General features: G+C 37.2%; 1 protein-coding gene across 1 annotated transcript in view; it reads right to left on the reverse strand.

Moving 5' to 3' along the window:
• Nucleotides 1–1,786: 1,786 nt before the first annotated feature.
• Nucleotides 1,787–20,563, reverse strand: part of ANAPC10 (anaphase promoting complex subunit 10) — a 37,590-nt gene continuing 18,813 nt past the window's right edge. The window contains exon 5 of the mRNA XM_090288437.1: nucleotides 1,787–2,048. Coding sequence (XP_090144563.1) covers nucleotides 1,818–2,048 — 231 coding nt within the window. The 3' untranslated portion in view covers nucleotides 1,787–1,817. The remainder of the gene's footprint in view (nucleotides 2,049–20,563) is intronic.

The raw sequence follows: 20,563 nt of genomic DNA on the forward strand, positions 1-20,563 counted from the left end.
ACGTCGATCCGGTTGCCTCGCGCATGCACCCCAACCAGGGATGAACCCACAGCCCTTCTGGTGTACAGGGTGACACGCCACCACCTGAGCCCCCAGCCATGGCTCCTTCTGCATTTTTATTAGATTCCTCTGTCTCTGAGACTAAGACCTGTTGTTTACACGAATGTTTTCCCTATCAGACTAAATAAAGCAAACCAACTAGTGCAGTACCTAGTGTATGTATAATGCTATTCTAATTTCCTTGATTCTCTCCTTTGTTTTTTATTCCGACCCATGTGTTTTCCTTCAATCCTTTCTTCCACCCTTTCCAGCATCCCATGTCATCATCTACACTGGGATTAGTATGCTGATCCCAAATGAGTTTTGGTTACAGACTGGTGACTATAAATCACCTACCACACTTTTTCAAAGACAACAAAATTTACATGATGAAATTCTTTGTGAAACTTAGAAAGAACAGCAGATTCTGTTGAGTGAAAAAGTAAAATCTTTTTTTTTTACTGTTTTTTATTTTTATTTTTGAATTATTTTTTGTATATTGTATTGATTATGTTGTTATAATAGTCCCAATTTTTTTCCCCCTTTGCTCCCCTCTGCCCAGTATCCCCCTTCCCCCAGCAATCCCACCCCTGTTAGTTCATGTCCATGGGTTCTGCATACAAGTTCTTTGGCTTCACCCTTTCCTATATTCTTCTTCTTTTTTTAAAAATTAATTAACTTTTTATAACAATAAAAAATAACAATTCCCCCCTCTCAGACTTAAGACCCTTTATAATCTTATAAAGGACAATGGTCGAAGGTCTCGAGCTCTTCTAGCTGCTTCAAGCTGGACATGGCCGTCGTCCTGCCTACCCTTGGGTCCAGAAAACCCTAATAAGAGTGGGGGTGTGGAGGGTAGGGTGGCCTTCCCACATGAGGAAGGATTAAAAAGTAAAATCTTTATAGCATCCATGTAAATCAGTACTCTCTGCCAGAATAAAGGAAACACAAAATTATTTTTTAAACTTTACCGGTTAAGACTTCAGTTTCTCCAGTAATGCCAAGAACCACCAAGGAATCTTGCCCAAACAAAAGCCAACCTGGGGAAGTTCTGTGGCTAAATAAACATCCTCCCCAAACGTAATAGATATAGAAAAAAAAGTATGCAGAAGCAAATCTACTCATTTTAAACCATGGAAAGGAACATACATTTAAGCTCCTTTAATTTATTTTTATATATAAATAATTTCATACATTTTTAAAATTTTCATGAGACATATTTATCCCTTAGGAGTGTTTCAGTGTCAGTCACAAATTAGAAACTAACTCTTCTAGCAGCACTAAAATTAGGATAAACAGATTACACTGGCAATCTCTGACATGGTATCAGGATACAGACAAACAGAGGGTTAAAAGTATTTCATGGAAGTAATTATGACACAATTAACTATATTCCCCAAATCAGAATGATTACCATCAGACAGCTAATGCTAAGCTTGTTCTGACACTGTCCTTAAACAGGCCCAATATTAAAAGAATAAGTTTCCTCTGGAGAGAAAAAAAGGATAATTTTGGCTTATTAAAGATAATGTCTATTGATGAAAAATTTAATGATTGGCTTCAAATTCATTTTTAATAATATAAAACATGTGAGCTTTATTATATGTTCAAGAAAATATGGTATGACGCAAAATGTCTTTCTTAAAACTACAATAAAATACTTAATGCATACAAAAGTATAAAGTAACTGATGCCTTTCCAATAAAGATACCAGATAATCATATTTACTGACCAGAGAAAACAAAGACATGTTTAATGATTTCTGTAGTGTTTCCAGGTCACCTTATTGAACGATACATCATGAAGTCAATAGTTGTACATCTAGGAAATTTACCAATGGAGCTCTCTTCCACTGGTGTGTATATTTTAATTTGTCTCATGTGGGTGTCTCTTCCATTTTGGTGATTGGCTAGAACAGCAATCTGTATCATGAATGTGCGGGTTGGCTTCTTATGATTATCAGTTAAGGGAACGTGAATCCAGCCACTTGGTTCCACCAATTCAAGTTGCTGCCAGGAAAAGAAAAGTCAGGTTAGGTTTTCACCCAATGAATATAATTTATTATAATGAACACATTCTAAGTTATCTGTGGACGGCATCAGATGGGTACTAGACTTATCAGGGTGATCACATTGTAAGTTATGCAAATATCTAACCACTATGTTGTACACTCGAAATTATATAGTATAATATTGTACGTCAATTGTAATTTAAAAATGACAAAAATTTTAAAATAAAATAAATAAAATTGACTTAAAAATTAACCTCTTACTCACTGAGAGAATGACAATATGCTAATAACCATTACCAGTTACTGGATACTTTTACCATGATCTCTTTTTATAGTTGCTAAGCACATTACATGTACCATCTTAGTAGCCAGTCTTAGTGTTAGAATCAGACATGTATAAAAGTATACATCCAATCGAAGACCATACTGATACAAGCAGGAAAAGAATCTAACATGCTTCTAATATATTTTATTTCAGGAAACATGCCTCCAAACTTATATAACAATCCAAACTTATATAACAATCAGATCCTATATAAAATACAAACTCATATAACAACCAGATTCTATATAAATTGCAAGAATATTAACCAAAAAAATCAGTCATTAAATAAGCATCAAACAAAGCTTTCTTTCCTGGGCACAGTAAGTGAACTATTTATCTATTTTAGACGATGCTCTAACCTAAAATCTAGATTTTTAATGTTTTTCAATAAGAAATGCCAGATAATATTTTTAATTTTTAATTTTATTTTAAACAAGAGTCCAAACTGTTTTTACTCAACAAGAAAAGGAAAATCATAAGTCAAAAGGTAGACTGAAGTTTCTAAAAATTTTCCTAAAGTTATAAAGTAGTTTTAAAAAATAATTGATTTTTAAATTATCTTGATTATTAGACAAAAGTAACTATATGCATTACAAAAAATATAGGTTTATCTTATCAACAAAAAGGGCAATGAGCGCTAAAGACTAAATTGAGGTTCCACGAGTTATCTAGAAAAACAATTAAATGAGTGTCACTGTATCTTCTTCTTTTGCTTCCCTCCCTCCCTCTTTCCTTTTTCTTCTTTCTTTCATTCTTTTTCATAACTTCTCTTCTCTTTCTTCCCTTCTTTATTCTTCCTTTCTTTCTTCCCATTTTTAATAAAGAAAGAGGGTAGGTAGAGATGCGGCAAGAGAACTATCATCTTCAAAAAGGTAGCTGACGTTTAAGACTAAAGGACTTCCTCCTTTTAACTATAAAATATAAGAATAATTGCATTTCTGCCCCCATGGTGTTCTGGTCAGTGGCATTTTATGAGCTTCCATTAGCACTAACTCAAAAATGAGTGCATCAGAAATCTGGTTTCCATCACTAACCTTTTATTCACTTGGGCCACATAGAGTTATTGAGGACTTAAAATGTTCAAGGTACTCTCTGGCTGGTGTGGCTCAGTGCATTGAGTGCTGGCCTGAAAACTGAAAGGTTGCCACTTCAATTCCCAGTCAGGGCACATGCCTGGGCTGTGGGCCAGGTCCCTAGTTGGGGGTGTACGAGAGGCAACTGATCCATGTATTTCTTGCACATTGCTGTTTCCTCTCCCTCACTTTCTCCCTCCCGTCCTCTCTCTCTAAAAGCAAATAAATAAAATCTTTTTAAAAATTTTGTTTTTAATGTTTAAGGTAAGTATAGTTAAGCATACAAAACATAAATAAGGCTTGTTCCAACCCATTAAAAAAAAAAACCTTAGATGCAGACAAACATCTTCTCTGGCTTCATTCAGTTTCTTCATGTATAAAATAAAAGGGCTGGACAAGTTATCATCCAACGTCCCTTCCAGGTTTAACATTCAATAAGTCTAAATAAAAGAAGATGTAGTAGGCAGGTATCCACTTCATTCCCTTCCCCTAAGCCTGTGAATATATAACTTACATGGCAAAAGGAACTCTGCAAATATTATTAAGTTAAAGATCTTGGAATGGAAAAATTACTCTGGATTACCCGGGTGGGCCCAATGCAAGCCCAAAGGTCCGTATAAGAGGAAGGCAGGAGAGACAGAGGAGATGTGAGGGCAGAAGTAAAGGCTGGAGTGATGCAACCACAAGCCAAGGGATGCAGGCAGCCTCTAGAAGCTGGAAAAGGCAAGAAACAGTTCTCCCCAAGAATCTCCAGAAAAAAAATGCACCTTTCTGGCACTTTGATTTTATTCCATTACACCATTTTGAACTTCTCATTTCCAAACTGTAAGATAATAAATTTTTGTTGTTTCAAGCCACTACGAGTGTGGTAATTAGTTATAGCAGAAATAGGAAACTATTTATTATAATAGATGTACATGGGAGTTCAGAGCAGGAAGAAAGCACTTCTGATTGAAATAATTTTTTCTCCAGGTAAATGTACAATAATGAATCTCAATAATGAACAAAAAATAAAACCAAGATTCTAAATTCAGCTCCTTACTAATATAATGTTTTTGGCATATTTAACCACTATTTCTAACAGAGGCAAAGTTATTTTTAGAGTACTTATATTTTATGTGCTTCAGTGCACAAAAAACTGTATTAAGATTTTAGACCATATATGATTTTTGGCATGATATATACAGAATTATAAATGTAGTAAATTATTCAATAAATACAATTAATAAACTGTTTCTTTAAAACATATAAAGTTTATTGATCTCAGTCACTAAAAGTACATTACAGAGTATGTATAGCTGTTAACATCTCTCAAATGGCTTCACCATCAACCACATTGCCTGGAAGTCATAAACACCAGCTCTGTGTCTACTTCACTTCTATTGTGCCCAGTTTAAAATTCTCATAATCATCTCCAAAACTTTATTATAAACTTATTTCGCAGATATAAAAAAACCAAAGTACATATAGTACATAGAAATTTAATTTTTTGTAAATGTTTAATATATTTTAAGCAAAAATTATTTATGTTATTTTTGTATATTTCAAACAATTAATAAAAGACAAAATTTTTCCAAAATAACTTTTTCCCCCATTCCTGGTTTGGACCTCAGTAAATGAGAATTTCAGCACCATTAAGATAAAATGTTTTGCCCTGGCCAGTGTGGCTCAGTTGGTTGGAGCATTGTCCCATAATCGAAAAGTTGCAATCAATTCCTGGTCAGGGCACATACCTAGGTTGTGGGTTCGAACCCCAGCCCAGACGTGGGTGTGTGCATCCCCAGGTCTGGATGCACACAATCGCTGGTTCAGGCACTGAAGCCCAGTCTGGGCGTGTGTGAGAAGCAACAAATCAAAGCTTCTCTCTTGCATCGACGTTTCTCACTCTCCCTTCCTCTCTCTAAATGTCCTTGGGTGAGGATTAAAATAAAATAATTTTCTGTATTCCCTCTGGTTCTTTCTGCCATCTCCCGCTTTTGGCTTTGTCCATATAGTCATTCATTTGAAAAGTATTTTTTTGTTTTTTGTTTTTTTTTTTACTTTTTCACCTGTATCCCGTTCAGCTATCTGTATCCCGTTCCGATCTGAATTTTATCCCCACCACTAAAATCAGTCTTGTCAAAGTCACCAGCCATCCCCCTGTTTGCCAAACCAATTCTAAGAACAGTTCTTTCATACAGTTTATTACTGTACTCTGGATTTTATCTAATAATGTGCCTGACCAAGATCTATTTCTATTTTAAATTTTAAGGCTTATAAAGTTTATAATATTGTAATTTAGACATAATTTTGTATACAAAAATATATAACATGGTTTATTAAAGCTAGGAGGAGAATATTGTAAATGACAGAAAAATAACTGGTAACTCAGTAAAGATCGATAAATTTAAAGATTAATAAAGTTAAGACTTATTATTGCTAAGCTAACAGGATAACTGAAATTGTCCTATATAACTGTATCCAGGCCCATGATTTCAGGTACCTCAAGCGGGTTTATGTTAATGATTTAAAATTTTATATCTCCTTTTTAATAGGCAATTTCTTAAGGTACCAGCAAGAGAGCAGCAGAGAACCAGAGCTAATGTTCATCCCTAATTGCCTCTTCAGCTTATCTTAAATGGTCTTTCACCTAATTTCAGTTACATAATCTGCAATAATGTGAAAATAAATTTACATTATGAAGGAAACTGATTTTGAAAATATTCCAAAGATCAAGAGATGGAAAAGACATCTTAACTGTATTTCACTTAAAATGGGTCACCTGTCATGTGCGTGTATGCAAAAAGAATTTTAATTAAGTGGAATGAAATTATTTGCTCGGAAAAATAAGAAAACAAGAGATAGAAAATAAGAACTATAGCGGCTCAATGAAGGAGGTATCACAGCTCACAAATGTGAAGTCAGAAAAAGAGAACAGAGAAGAAACGTATGAAAGAATCTCAGAGCGCCTCCTGGAGCTGAAGGACAGGTGTCTCCTCACTGATGGCGCCCACTGAGCACCCAGCACGACCAAGGAAGCCGCACGCACGCATGACAGAGCATCGTGAAATGTCTAAACACCAAGGATAAGGAGATTATAAAAGCGTCTACATAGAAAAGTAGGTCACATGCAAAACATCAAAAATCAAAAGTGTTCCTCAACATCTATACTGAAAACTATGAGGCACTGAAGAATGTGCTTAAAACTGACGAACAATTACTTCCGAACTATCATTCCATACCCAGCCAAATCATCCCTCCAAGGTGAGATGAAAATAAAGTTTTCAGGCATGCAAGGCTTCAACAATTTTACCTCCCATGTGGAATATGCATTCCCCCCAAAAGGGAAGTAAATCCAAAAGGAAGCAGACCTGGGATCCAGGAAACAAGGGGTCCACCAAAAGAGGAGGGGAAGGGAACTCCCAGGACAATGTGGGAGGGATACCTTACGGAGACAGCTGTTGGCCCGGGCCCTCTGAGAAACAGACAGCACGACAGGAATTGATGTACCAGATATTTATTAGGAGAACTGTCTTTGAGAAAAGAGGGGGAGCGAGCCAGGGATGGCTAGAGGCGCCCTCAGACAGTGAAGCAGGTCTGAGCGCAGGGGAAGGGGGCCGCGAAGAGAGGACGGCCGGGCGGGCCGTGTTAGATGGCAGTGCAGTGCCGGGGACAGACAGCTCGGCGAGGCGCCCCGGAGCTGCGGGAGCCCAGGCTGCCAGTCGCCAGGCCCGCCAGGGGTTAGCGCCCCGGCCTGCCTCTCGCAGGCTGGATAAGACTGTGCAAGGTGTGGTCTGGGCACCCCCACCTCCACTTCCACCCCTCCTACCCCCACTGCTCCACTTCTCTGACAGAATTTCCACTGACTCAGTAGCTGAGCTAGAGATCCGGGAAGGAGGTTTCCAAGAAGAAAGTGTGGAACCAAGAGAGTGAGTAGACATGACTGTTTCAGGAGATATTTTATAAGTCTGTCCGAGAATTTAGGAATACATTGATAACTGATAACAATTTTAAAATAAAGGAAAAAATGAGGCAACTGTTAAGTACAGAAAAATAAAGTTAGGTGTAAAAAGGAAATTTAAGCCCAGAACTCAGTATAAATCAGGTATAAGCAATATTTGTACAGTCGTAATAATGAAAATGTGCATAATGATTTTAGAAAATACCATGAAAAACTACACTAGGAAAATGAAGAGGTGCACTGGAGAAGAAATGAGATGACAGAGCTAAGTCCCAATGTTTCATAGTAAGATATCATCAGATCATGCCTTTAAATATAGATATGTACAGACACATTATTTAGAATTGCACACACCGATTACAGATATCTGTGTACCGATGTTATTTAGAAATATAGAAGCAAGTAAGGCTGAAACGACTAAGAGCATTGCTCCTCAGGAGCGGGCTGGGGATATGGGGTGGGGAGAGAAGTCCTGTCGTTACAAATGCTGTTGCAGTCCTTTCAGACTTAATCTATGTACATGTTTTACTGTAGTAAAAATACACTTGGGCGATAAAGGTATTTTTAAAATCTAAGGAAATTATCCCAAAAAGTTAGGGTAGTGGTTAGCTCTAAGGGGCGGGGAAAGGACCGTGGTAGGGGAAGGGAAGAGGGTATACCCCCAGCTTCTGGGATGCTCATAAAGTTCTGTTTCTTACATTAAAAAGTTATATATACACATAAACTGTATGCGTGTGTTTTATGGACTTTGGGGAGCAGGGAGCACTGAGCACACAGGGGAAACAAGGGCGCCAACTCCAGCACAGAGTTGCAGACCTAGTATGCTGTGAATAAGGGTTAGCCTTTCCCCAGTCCTTGATATTCCAGGTAAATTATGATTTGCAATATTAAATGAGCTCTGAAATAAATACATGTATACATCCTTTACAGTTTACATTAATTTCTTTTATCCTAGAACAAAAATGAAACAATTTGTATGTACAGCAGCAATGTGAAAATCTTATGCAAATATATACAAATTTAGACTTTTCACATGCATGAATAATTCTTAAGGTATAGCAACTTAAAAAGTCATTCTATCACCATAAATCTTAGTAATGAGTAAATTCTCAAAACAAAGAGAGGTTAAAGATAGCCTTGAGGTGCACATGTCTGTAACAGAGCTAAGGCAACGAGCTGTTGGACGGCATACCACTAGATTACAAACCACTGAAAAATAGATGGAGGAATCAGTAATTCAAGATCCCAAAGAATCACTATAAAACACTCTTTATATAAATCATTTAACCACTAAGTAAATAACTGCTTATTTTAAAAGTCCAGTTGAAGCAGAAGGATACCCAATAATCTTTTCTAAAAAAAGTTCAGTGGAGCAATGAAGTCTTTAAAAAATCTTTTCACAATCAAAGCTGCCTTCAAAAGAGCTATTCAAAAACTAACCCAAGACCTATGAGGAGCAAGTGACAAACTGAACAGATATATCTGATTAAGAGACATCTAAAGATGTTCACTGCAAGGACATCACAACCCCATGGAGCTAAGGAATTAAGAGCAGAATCCTAACTGCAGTGCAACCCCAAATCCATTTTAAAGAGATGTGGAGCTCTGAAGGGCACTAGAAAGAAAGGGAATCGGAACTATTTAGAAGTGGATGAAGGGGATATCCATTAATTAAGGCGGACTCCGTTGGAGTTTTCTGGCTTCATGATTTTTCCTTTTCTATGAAATAATCATAGTTAACAACAACTAACATGTTTGGAATAATTACTCTTTGCCAGGCATTGTATTCATTGTTCCACATGGACTGGTTTTATGCCAGCCCTATGAAGTACATTATTTTCACCTTCATTTTATACCCAAGAAATCTGAGGCATGGAGAAGCTCATCTTCCAAGGGTCATAGTGGCAGAGCAGAAACTCAAACCCCAGTTAGATGACTCCAAAGCCCATGCACTTGGGTTTTATTAACTCAAAGGTACAACTATACATCCAATAGTTACGTGTAGCTGAAACTCCCCAATTTTGTGAGATTACAAAGAAAAGCACACCAGTGGGTGCTTTCACAGCCTATAAAAACATTACCAGTTTTCAGGGCTTTGCTCCTTTCAGCTACCATTTACTGAGCTGCTACCATGTATGAGGCATTTAATGTACATTTGCTTTAATTATCCCAACACCGCATCCCTAATTCACAGCTGAGGAACCAGAAGTTCAGGGAGGTTATATAATCTGCTGAGGGCTACCTCACTAGTGCGCGATGAAGCCTGCCAAAACCCTAAACATCAAACTAATAAAGTATGCCTGTCTGAAATAAAAATAAGACAAGAACACATTCTGATATTAGTGTAAGTGAATAAATATTGGCAATTCAAAAAGCTATGATCCTGCATATGCCTTAAAGAGATGTGAACTCGGAAGGGGACTGTGAAGAAAAGAAGCAGAAGTCCCATCATAGTACTCACAGATTTCTACTAGTCATGGGACCTAGGAGTCAAGCCTGACACTGGGAACACGTGAAGTGCTTGTCACAGTCCAGGCAGAGGTGAAAACCCAATACACACCTCCAGCTATATTAAAAATTAAATGCAAACATCTCTAGTAGTCTCAGTAACAGGTTTTCAAAACAGCTAAACTAACTACCACCCCCAACACATGCACACATTTTGCTTGCAAAATCTGTGATTTCCATTGGCCCCATAACTCATATATAACAAATTTTGTTTATAAAAAGACAAAGAAACCACCTCATAATTTACTTTAAGTGTTTATCCAAATCTAAAACATCTGTCTTGAATAGTTAAGGCAGAATTATACAAAATGAATATTTTGGAGTAAGAAGTAATGAATTTTATTTAACATAAATTTCAAAAGCACTAAACTAACTCTACTACTTATTGCTTAGATATTATGAAGTCAGACTTCATCTTCATGCAAATTACTATCATTTTGAGAAAAAAAAAAAGGTAACTTGTTTCTTAAAACTGCAATCAGTGGCAACTGAGAAGAAAAAGCAAAGACATTCTTGTTCACAGGCACCGGCGAGCGGCCCGCAGGGAGATGGCAGGGGCCCAGCTGCCCTGTGAGCAATGAGGCCTGGTGGCAGTGAGCAGAGGCAGGCACCTCGGGCCCTTAGAAAACTAGCATGTCAAGGAACCGAGGCCTTTCCTGGAGGTACACGTGAGGGTATCTTGTTTTGGGGACAATCTTTTCCCTCTACAGGCTGAGAGGAAGGCTAAGACTAATAAAAGGCAGACTGAGACCGTGTGAGAGGTGAGCACGCACCACGGCCTACGGGACCACCTGACCCAGCGCCGTAACTGGTCCCATGGAGACGGTCATCTCATTCTAATAATCAGAAGAAACAATAATTAAAAGATGGGTATAATTACCATGAAATGTTAAAGTGCTTTTAATTAAGAAACTCAAGAGTAAAATTCAGAAGCTGACAACTCTGAAATTATGCCTCCATGAAAAACACCTCAAATGGGTAAAAAACCTAGTTCAGCAAAGGCATGTATAAGTTTTATGCAGTTTTTAAGAAAAAACAAATGATGTTGAATCATTCAAATAAACCTTAGAGACTGGGCATCAATTTCCATCTCACCAAATTTAAATCCGAAGTTCCCTATTATCTGGTAACTGCTTTCTCTTTTTGATGTTTTACAAGTCTGAGTGAAAGGTTCAGACTGCCAACACACTGGACTACATTTTGCAAGTTTGTTGGTTGTGTCTAATATGATAACCAGCAGCAAAATAAGAATAAAAATGAATGAAGTGTAACAGATTTAAAACGTTTTAATTATCATAATATAATTTCTAATACATTCCTTGATTAATTATGTAGGGTCAGGTGAAAAAATTTACTAACTTTATCTTGTCAAGAAGCCATCATCATATTTAAGTAGCTGAATTTCAAGTGAAATACAAGAACTTTATGATATTTTTATATTCACCCAAAATAGATTTTAAAGGGCAAAAGTCAATATTTAAATCAATTTTTCTTCATATATAGATCTCCAAAAAAGCTCATTACCTCTTACCTTTAATACTTTATTATTCCACTGAAAGGTTTCCATTACTTTATAACACATAAACATAAAAGCCTTTCCTCTACTTCTTGATGTGCCAGTGACAATCATGTAATCTACATCTATGACAACTAATCTTATAAACAGAAATCCGCACAAATTAAAAATATAAGGACCAACAAATGTTTCACTACACTCGGAAAACACAGAGTCTTTATTCCAAAAGGAACTTCCAGTAAAAAAAATGATGTGTGAACAGCAGACACTGATGTTCACACAAGCGCACTGCAGACAACCCGGTAGGCGGGTTTCTGTTTTTTTTGGATATGCTCTGGAGGTGCCGGCACAATGGCATTTCAATACCATAATTGCTCATTTCTCTGTATATCTTTAAAATAACAGGTAAAGAAAAAACAACTATAAAAATAACAAAACAAAATGTTTTTAATTCTTCTTTTCAAAGGATGTAATTTATAACCATTACACAAATAGAGAAGCAGCACAAAAGAGGGGAAAAGAAATAATGTTCCAAAGGTTCAGTTTACAAGGACCTCACACTAAGTTTTTTTTTCTCTGCAACTCTTACTAGAAACAGTATTATTTGCTAAAAATGCACTAGCTGCCAAGAGCCATGGTCCATCTAAAGCAAAATGCTTAAGATGGAAACAGAGTGTTAATACAGAAAAAAGGGCAAGATTTAGTACACAGATTTCTGTAAAACCTGCTTTAAAAAGAATAAAGTCTTGATTTTGATATCTTTTTGACTGAAAAATAACTGCAATAGTAGAGAAAATACTAATATATATAGAACTGTATTAAAACAAAAAGATGTAATCAAATTTCAAACTTTCTAATTAAACCTTTTTTTTTTTTTCTTTTTTTTTTGGTAAGTTATTGGGAATTCAACACTAGTCTTGGTTCACATGATAGAACAATGAGAAAATTTTCCGAATGGTTGAACACTAACCCTGACAAGTGTGGAGAGCCAACTACAATACATTATATGGTAGCATAACCTGCCACCCACGTTGCTGAGAGAACAGCTTTCAAACACATGCACTGAGCTGTAAAACCACAAAATCCCTTATTACACATTGTCTTTCTTACTCTAGGTGAAATATACCATCAATTCTTTCCGTTATAAATCTTTTTTTATTACTATTTTTGAAGCCCACTTAACAATTTGATTGTCTTCTTATAATATAAAAGATGCCTTAAAAAAAAAAAAAGGAAACACAACAGGAAAGTTATTGCCCTTCTACAGTATTACAATGAAGGCTGATATTTGCTGCACAATTTCTCTAGCTTACTTTTAGGGACCCATGGCCTCCAAATGAGTTTTAAACTGAAGTTCCTTATTTTCCTTTAAAGACCAAGCCTTGGTTCACTAAATTTCTTAAAGCATTTGAAAACATTTGCTTTCTTCAAAAAATAGTGATACATTGCTCTGGGGGTTCTTTAATAAAATACATGGTTCGAATCATTACCAAAAAAGAGAGAGAAAAAAAAAATTGTCAAAATTTGTTAGGGAGTGGCAGTTCTCTCTCTGTGTCTCTTGTAATATTTCTCCCTTCCCCCACTCTGGCACAAATCCATACCTCAACCAACTGACCAACAAATAAACAAACAGCCATTTTTGATGCAAGGATATAATTAATGGTGCTTTAGACAATATTTGTTTTATACTGGTGAGTGAAGCAAGGCCGCAGGAGGACAACGGTGCTTCGTCCTCATTACAGCCCTGTGCTTTGGCCAAGCTGTGCCCTTACCTTTCAGAAAACAGCTCACTGCAATAATGACTATCGAAATCTATACAAAAGGGCTTGAGATAGAGAACAAGAAGGGAGAAAAGACAACAAACGTAAAGACACTCCTTTTTGGAGTTTTAAGATGTTTAAAATCTTTCTAAAGCTATGTTTCTAACATTTTGCCTAATTTATTTCCCTTCAAAATTTTCCTCCTATCTTTTACATTTCCCTCCCCCAACTTCCGCCCATCAAGACCCACCTCCAACCACAATCTGCTAACTGAATTACAGCATTCCAGGACAGTCACAGGACATAACAGTTTCTTCTAGGGTTTTCATCTGCAACGTTGTTGGCAAAGAGAATTTCATTTGTAAGTGTTTCTATTATACTGGCAAGGTCAATTAGTCCTGTGAACTAATGGTCTTTCTGCCTGATGTCTTGGTACATTATTCAAGTGGGACCGTTCATAACCTATAACTGAATGCAGCCAATTAACCTCAGAAACATGACAATGCCGGTTTATAATGGGATTTTAAGTCTATCTTAACAGACCACAGTGATGTCACTGGCAATATATTATTTGATAGAATTTCTGTATTTTTCTCAAATTGAATTAAGCTGTAAGTTATGGTATTACAAATTACAGAGTAATTTCTATTTTATGGAAGTTTACCATAAAAATGTTGAAGCTTTTAAAATAATAATCAGCTATTAAACATGTATTTGCCTATATGGTTTATACAACTAACTAAAGAATGTCAGATGTAAGAACTATGTATGGTGTCAATTGAGTACTGGAAATATAAGGGGAAACACTCTGTGAAGCATGATTGTTTAACCAAAATGCTGTACACCTGAAACTAATTCAAAATAATATTGAATGTAAACCGTAATTGAAAAAATTTGTTTAAACATTTTTTTAAAAACCTGTAATATGCAATATCCAGTGTTCTTAATTAAGATTTCTCCAGAGGTGTAGAAAGCACTACTACTCTCCTAAAAACTAACGTGGAAATAAATTTACATTTTACTTCAAATATTCAAAAAATCTTGAAATTGTCAAATATTATTTATTTTTTTAAAGAAGAGAGAATTTGCATTAATTATATCCAGCCGTAAGAAACTGAATCCAAAACAACCATCTACTATCTATTACTAGAACATGCCTTAATAAAGATAAGACACATTTATCTAGCACATTCTGACCTTGTGAAGTCATGTAGGAGCAAGGATAAAGCAAGCAGCCACAAAACTAAAGAAAAAAAGAAGTATGGAAGGACATGAACTTACACTGACTGAAAACCCTACTATGTATTTGGTATATTACAGATGTTTTTACACACCTTACCTCATTTACTCTTCGCAACTACCCAAACAAGGTAGGTATTTCCATTCTCATTTTTAAGTAAATAAATAGAGGCTCAGAAAGAACAGAGAAATTCACCCTGTGTCACAAAATAAAGAATTGCCAGTAACGAGATTCCTACTCTGATCTAACAGACTCCAAAACCCACAATTAAAGCAGCAGGTGGCCAAGACAATCTAGAAACATGTTCCTTCCTCTGGCTAGGTCTCATCCTTCTGTCCCACTTTGAATATAATATTTAAAACTCAGATTGCAGATTATGAAACAGACTGGGTTTCTGCCCCATAAGCCAAGGTCAGAGAACTCCGCGTTCAATCGTGAGGACAACAGGACTCCAGGGGAATAGCAGCAGGTTTCAAATGACTACGACTTCAGGTTAAACGGAGTTCAATGAGTCATGATGATTCCATGCTACTGATAGTCCTGATCTTAGTCAACAGAAACTTTTCTAATTTGAATTCCACATTTGCCTCAATCTTCTTTCGACATAGAGCAACTCTTCATACAATATAAGTATTTCCAAGCCCGGAACACCTCTCAAAGCCTTTCACTCATTTCCTCAGAGAAACAATAAAATTTTAAAATGCATAACTAACATTTAACAACTAGAGTTTATAAATTAGCTGAGAATGGATTTGACTTTTTATCCTTGTACTACTTTAAATGTGAATCAGCTACCTAAATCCTAAGGTAGAAGAGTGAAGGCAGGCAGAGATTTCTCTTCACCCCTCAGCTGTTCTTAGTCCCTAACGTGTTATCATATTATACTTCACCCGAGTGGATCACCTTTGGGTATGAGCCTCCAAGATGTTTCCAAGGTAAATTACGAACCCTTTAGTCATTACCTTTTCTAAGGCAACACCCTTATGAGCCCTTCAGGCGTTTCTGATACCCTAGGACACATCTGGCTAACGGTGCACGAAGAAAACCAGGATACAGCACAGGTGCTCACAGACACAGCTCAAAGGATGGGGCTGGACGTGGAGACGCGGAGTGCAGTTCACAGGGAGGAGCGTGGTGGCGCCCCTCTCGCGGCCCAGGGCACGTGCTGCCTCTATAAAGCCCCCTGCACAAGAAACCCTGAACCCTATTTTTGCTTTTCACCCCTTTTTCCTGAGAGTAAAAATCCTCTTTGGATTTCTTTTGGTTAGTAAAAACAGGTAACAGTGTAGGTCTTTCGGGAGAGAAAAGTGACATAACATGTACTTTCAAAAAGTGAGGAATACCTATACTTTCATTTTAAGAAAAAACTTTCCATTTTTAGAACAGTTTCAGGTTCACAGCAAAATTGAGAGGAAGGTACAGAGATTTCCCATACACCTCCGGTCCCCACAGGCAAAGCCTTCCCCATTACCAACATCCCCCACCAGAGTAGCATATTTGTTACAACCGATGAGCCTACACTGATACCTCATCACCACCCCAAGTCTAGGGTTTCCATTAGGGTTTGCGCCCGGTGTTGTACATTGTATGGGTTTGGACAAACCCGTGATGACGTGGATGCACCACTATCGTATCACACAGCATATTTTCTTTTCTTTTCTTTTTTTTTTTCACACAGCATATTTTCAATGGCCTAAAAATCCTCTGTGCTCTCGCTACTCATCCTTCCCAACCACCCCCAGCTCCTGGCAACCCCTGCTCTAAACTGTCTTTATAGTTTTGCCATTTCCAAAATGTCACACAGTTGCAATTATACAGTATGTGGCCTTTTCAGATTGGCTTCTCTCACTTAGTCATATGCATTTAAGGCTCCTCCATGTCTTGTCATGGCTTGACAGCTCATTTCTTTTCATTAGTGAATAATAACTGTTGTCTGGATATATCAAATGTTTATGCCAAAAGCATCAGTATTACAAATATCAATCACTTTTCAATAGAATACATTTAAAAAACAAAGAATTTTTAAGTACATTTCAAAAATCTACAGTCAATATATCCCCTGTCCCTCACCAGCCCATTTCTTCAGCTACACACTTCAATTTTTCTTAATAATGGAAAGAAATGTTTTGGTTAACTTGTCATTTAATGTGATTTTAAGGGGTGGGGGTATGTATTGCACGTTGATTCCCAGCTATACCACTGACATTGGGCAGATCGCTTAGCCTCTCTGGATAATGGGCTGTACTGGATTATAAATTGCTAACTGGTAGTCCCTGGCCACATTTAGTCCGTGGACATACCATGTATTACCAACATGTTTTAAAAACTGGGAAATTTCACACTCAAATCTAGATTTCTGATTTTGCTTTAAAAAGCATAATTGGCAAGAATGGACATGAACTGGTGGTGTTACATTACCTCTGAGGATTCTTCCAGCTCTGACATTCTCACATTAAAAGTTAGCGATGTAGCAAAAAGTTCATGTAACCTCTCTAAGGCTCAGCTTTATTTGAATGTAAGGACAGTAATTACCTCTGACCACCACCTGAGCTCGGGAGACACAAAATGAAATAGTGAGTAGTGCCTGCTTACCACAGTGAAATGCATGTAAAAAGTGCTTAATAAACAGCAGTGGTAACAAATAATACTGAACACAGTAACTCAAATACAATTCTATGATGGTCCATCAAATCTAAATCAGAATGGACACGCTGATTCTTCTCTTCTGAACACAACACTGGTCCCATCAAAAAAAAAAAAAAAAAAAAATCAACTATTTGCCTCTAATCTTTGGAGAGTATTAATTCTTCATTTCCCCCATATAAAAAAGGCTCAGGAAAAAAAAAAAATGAAGGTCCTGAGTGGACTCACTTCAATTAAGATATACTTTAAACTTGATACAATTTTTCAGCAGGTGGTTTTCAGCAAGACTTGCTGCAGCTCTTTTTTGCTGCTGCTACTTGTTCTAATCAGGGCCATTCTAGCTGCCAAGAATAAAGACTCAATCAAAGTTTCTATAGGGAGAAACCCAACTAACTTGTCTACCTCTTGTGAGTCACATTTCTAACAGAGGTGAAAAATTAACAACTATCATATGATCTCGCAATCCCGCTAACCCTGAAAGCAGGGTTTCAAAGAGATTTTGCATACCCATGTGGGTGGCAGCATTCACTACTCACAGTAGGGAAGCAGCCCAAGTGCCCATCAATGGATGGGTGGATAAACATAATGTGGTATATTATGCATTCAGTGGAAAATTAACTAGCCTTAAAAAGGAAAAAAATTCGGTCACATGCTACAACCTAAATGAATCTTGAGGAAACTGTGCTAAGTGAAATAAGCCTGTCACAAAAAGGCAAACACTGTCAGTCCATTTATATAAGGTATCTAAAGTATTCAAATTCATAGAAACTGAAAGTAGAATACTGGCTGCAGGGACAGAGAGGAGGGAACAATAAAGAGGAGTTGCTTAATGATTACAAATTTTCAGTTTTGCAAGATGAGAAAGTTCTGGAGATCTGTTACACAACAATGTGAATATCCTTAACAATACTGAATTTTAAAATGTCAAGATGGTAAATGTTATATTATGCATTCTCATCAAAATTAAATGTTTTAAATTTTTTTTCTGAAAGAAGGAATTGAATGTGCCCAGATAATCTTTCTGAAGCAAACCGAACAGGCCTGGGTGAGAGGGAAGCCCAGGGACTGACGGCTGGCGTAGTTATCACACGCCCACCGTTTCCAACAGTGTGCCACTGGGTTCCCAGCCACGTGTCCGCTGCGGCCCTGGCCAGACTCGCTCAGTAGACTTCCCTTGTGTAAAAGGGGTCGATAATCTGTATCTCTAAAACCATGTCATTTAAGCTTTTGTAAGCACATATTTCTATTACATCATATCCTGCCATGGGTGAAACAGTTTTTTCATTTTGTTTTTTTGTGGTGGTGACTACTCACACACTGCCTACAAGAAACAGTGCAGTTCTTCCACAGTTGCTGAGAAAGAGCACTTGAAAAAGAGACCTTACAGCACGATGCTCTTGAAAGAAACCTCATCAACTTCAAAGTTTACTTAAAGTAGGCATCAGCAGCGCAAAACCCTCCAGTTCGAAGCACTACGAAACAAGACTCCCCTCCGGAATCTTCTTAGTTGGCACAAAGATAATGATACTATGGTAGGAAAAGTTGGAATTACTGCTATCAAAACAAATAATCTCATTAGTCTCAAATCTATAAATTTAGAAACTATTACTCTGAAGAGTGATTAAACTACCTGCAAGAACTGCCTTGATTCAGAATTTCATTAAATAAATTGCCTATTAAAACACATGTAACAGAGGCTTATGAAGAAAACGGTTCAGTCCTTACGTGGATACTCCTGACCATTCTCAGCTTCTCGGACATCATATTCTCTTGATTTTGTCATCCATGGCAGTTCCTCTAGGGTTTTTACTTTTTTCTTTCTTAGTGCATTTTATTTTTTAAATTTGTTATTTAATTTTTTGGGGTGACATTGGTTAATAAAATTATGTAGGTTTTCAGTGTTCAATTCTATAATATATCTTGTGCATATTGTATTGTGTGCTCACTCCCCAAAGTCAAGTCTCCTTCCGCTACCATTAATCCCCATTTACCTAACTCTTCTACCTCCCTCCACCTCCCTTTCAGCTTTTTTCATTGGATAATCTTTTCCTATCCTTGAGTATTGTTAGCATTGTCATAGCTCCAGCCCTGGCACCCTTCTTTTCTACCATACGTACTCCCTCAATGAATCAAAACTCACACTTAAGCTTCTACTTATACCCTGATGATTCATTCCCAAATCTGTACCTCTAACCTAGACTTCCTTCCTGAAGTTCTTATCATCAGGTTCAGAACTATATACCTAACTATACACTGAAAAGCCCTCCATCGAAAGGAAACCAAAAATTACAGTCACAAAATTAATCTCATTAGCTTACCCTTTCTGTCCCCACCCGAACATTCCTTAACTCTGTATTCCATTTCTGACTAATGGTAATGTTCCACCAGTTGCCAAGCCTGCAGAGAATTCTACGTGTCCCTTTCTACCTACTTGAACTACCTTCCCATGCCTCAAGCATAACCAGGACAGCAATCAGTCACAAATCCCTTGGTTTCTACTTCCACTGCATCCCTTACTCTTGAGCTCAACTTAGTAAAATCAATAGTCTTAGTAAAATCCTCTCGATTTTCACCTGGGCGCTACCCACCTGGTCTTCACATTGCTCTAGCCCCAGCATTCCCGAGACGGGATTGTACCACTTTCCTCATTTAAGCTCCCCAGAAGTCTGACAATAAGCACAATCTGACTTTCGCCTACCTATGTTCCCTGTAACAATTATATATTTATTTCCTGCGAGAACGTGAGCTCCTTACATAGAGAGGCCATATCGCTATCACAATAAATGTGCTGAGTGCATGAACACCTCTCCAGTCTTTCTTGCCGCTCCCGGCCCCCACCGCTTCGAGGCGTACTGCGTTACTTGCACTTGTGGCGTTAAGCCGCACTCTCAGGCTCCCACACCTTTGGGTGCACTGTGCCCCCTTTTGGAATGCCCCCACTTTATTCTCCACTTGAGGAGGCTTTATATTTATCACCAAGAGTCAGTAGGAAAACTTTTTAAAACATTGCTGTACTATTCCATGTGTTTCCCATAGCCCTCTGTATGTGTTTACTACTTAACGGTTAATATTTAGTTGCCTGTCTCCTCCATCAGACTATAAAGGGCTTAAGGGCAGAAACAATGACTGTCTTTGCTGTATCTCCAGTAGCTAACACAGCACCAGGCACTTAGCAAGCCCTAAATAACTATTTACCAAATAAAGCAAGAATTCATCTTGTATGGGAATGCCAGACTACATCTCTTCAAAAATCTATAGTCTAAGTTTGTGGTCCAAGAGATATAAGAATATTTCTCTCTTAAAAATATATATGATTTGTATTGTGCAAAATATTTTAGTTTCAAAAGGAAATAGAGCCCAAATGCATAGTTATCTCAATTCTAGTTAGAAATAAGTAAGGTACATAATTATGAGTTTTTAAATTGCATATGTTACTTCTAAGCGAGGGATGAGAGAGAATAACATTTGTGGTCTAAAAATTATGTGTATCATACCAAAGCAGTCTATA

Source organism: Furipterus horrens, unplaced genomic scaffold, assembly GCF_987537825.1.
Source record: "Furipterus horrens unplaced genomic scaffold, mFurHor1.1.pri manual_scaffold_10, whole genome shotgun sequence".
Lineage (NCBI taxonomy): Eukaryota > Metazoa > Chordata > Mammalia > Chiroptera > Furipteridae > Furipterus > Furipterus horrens.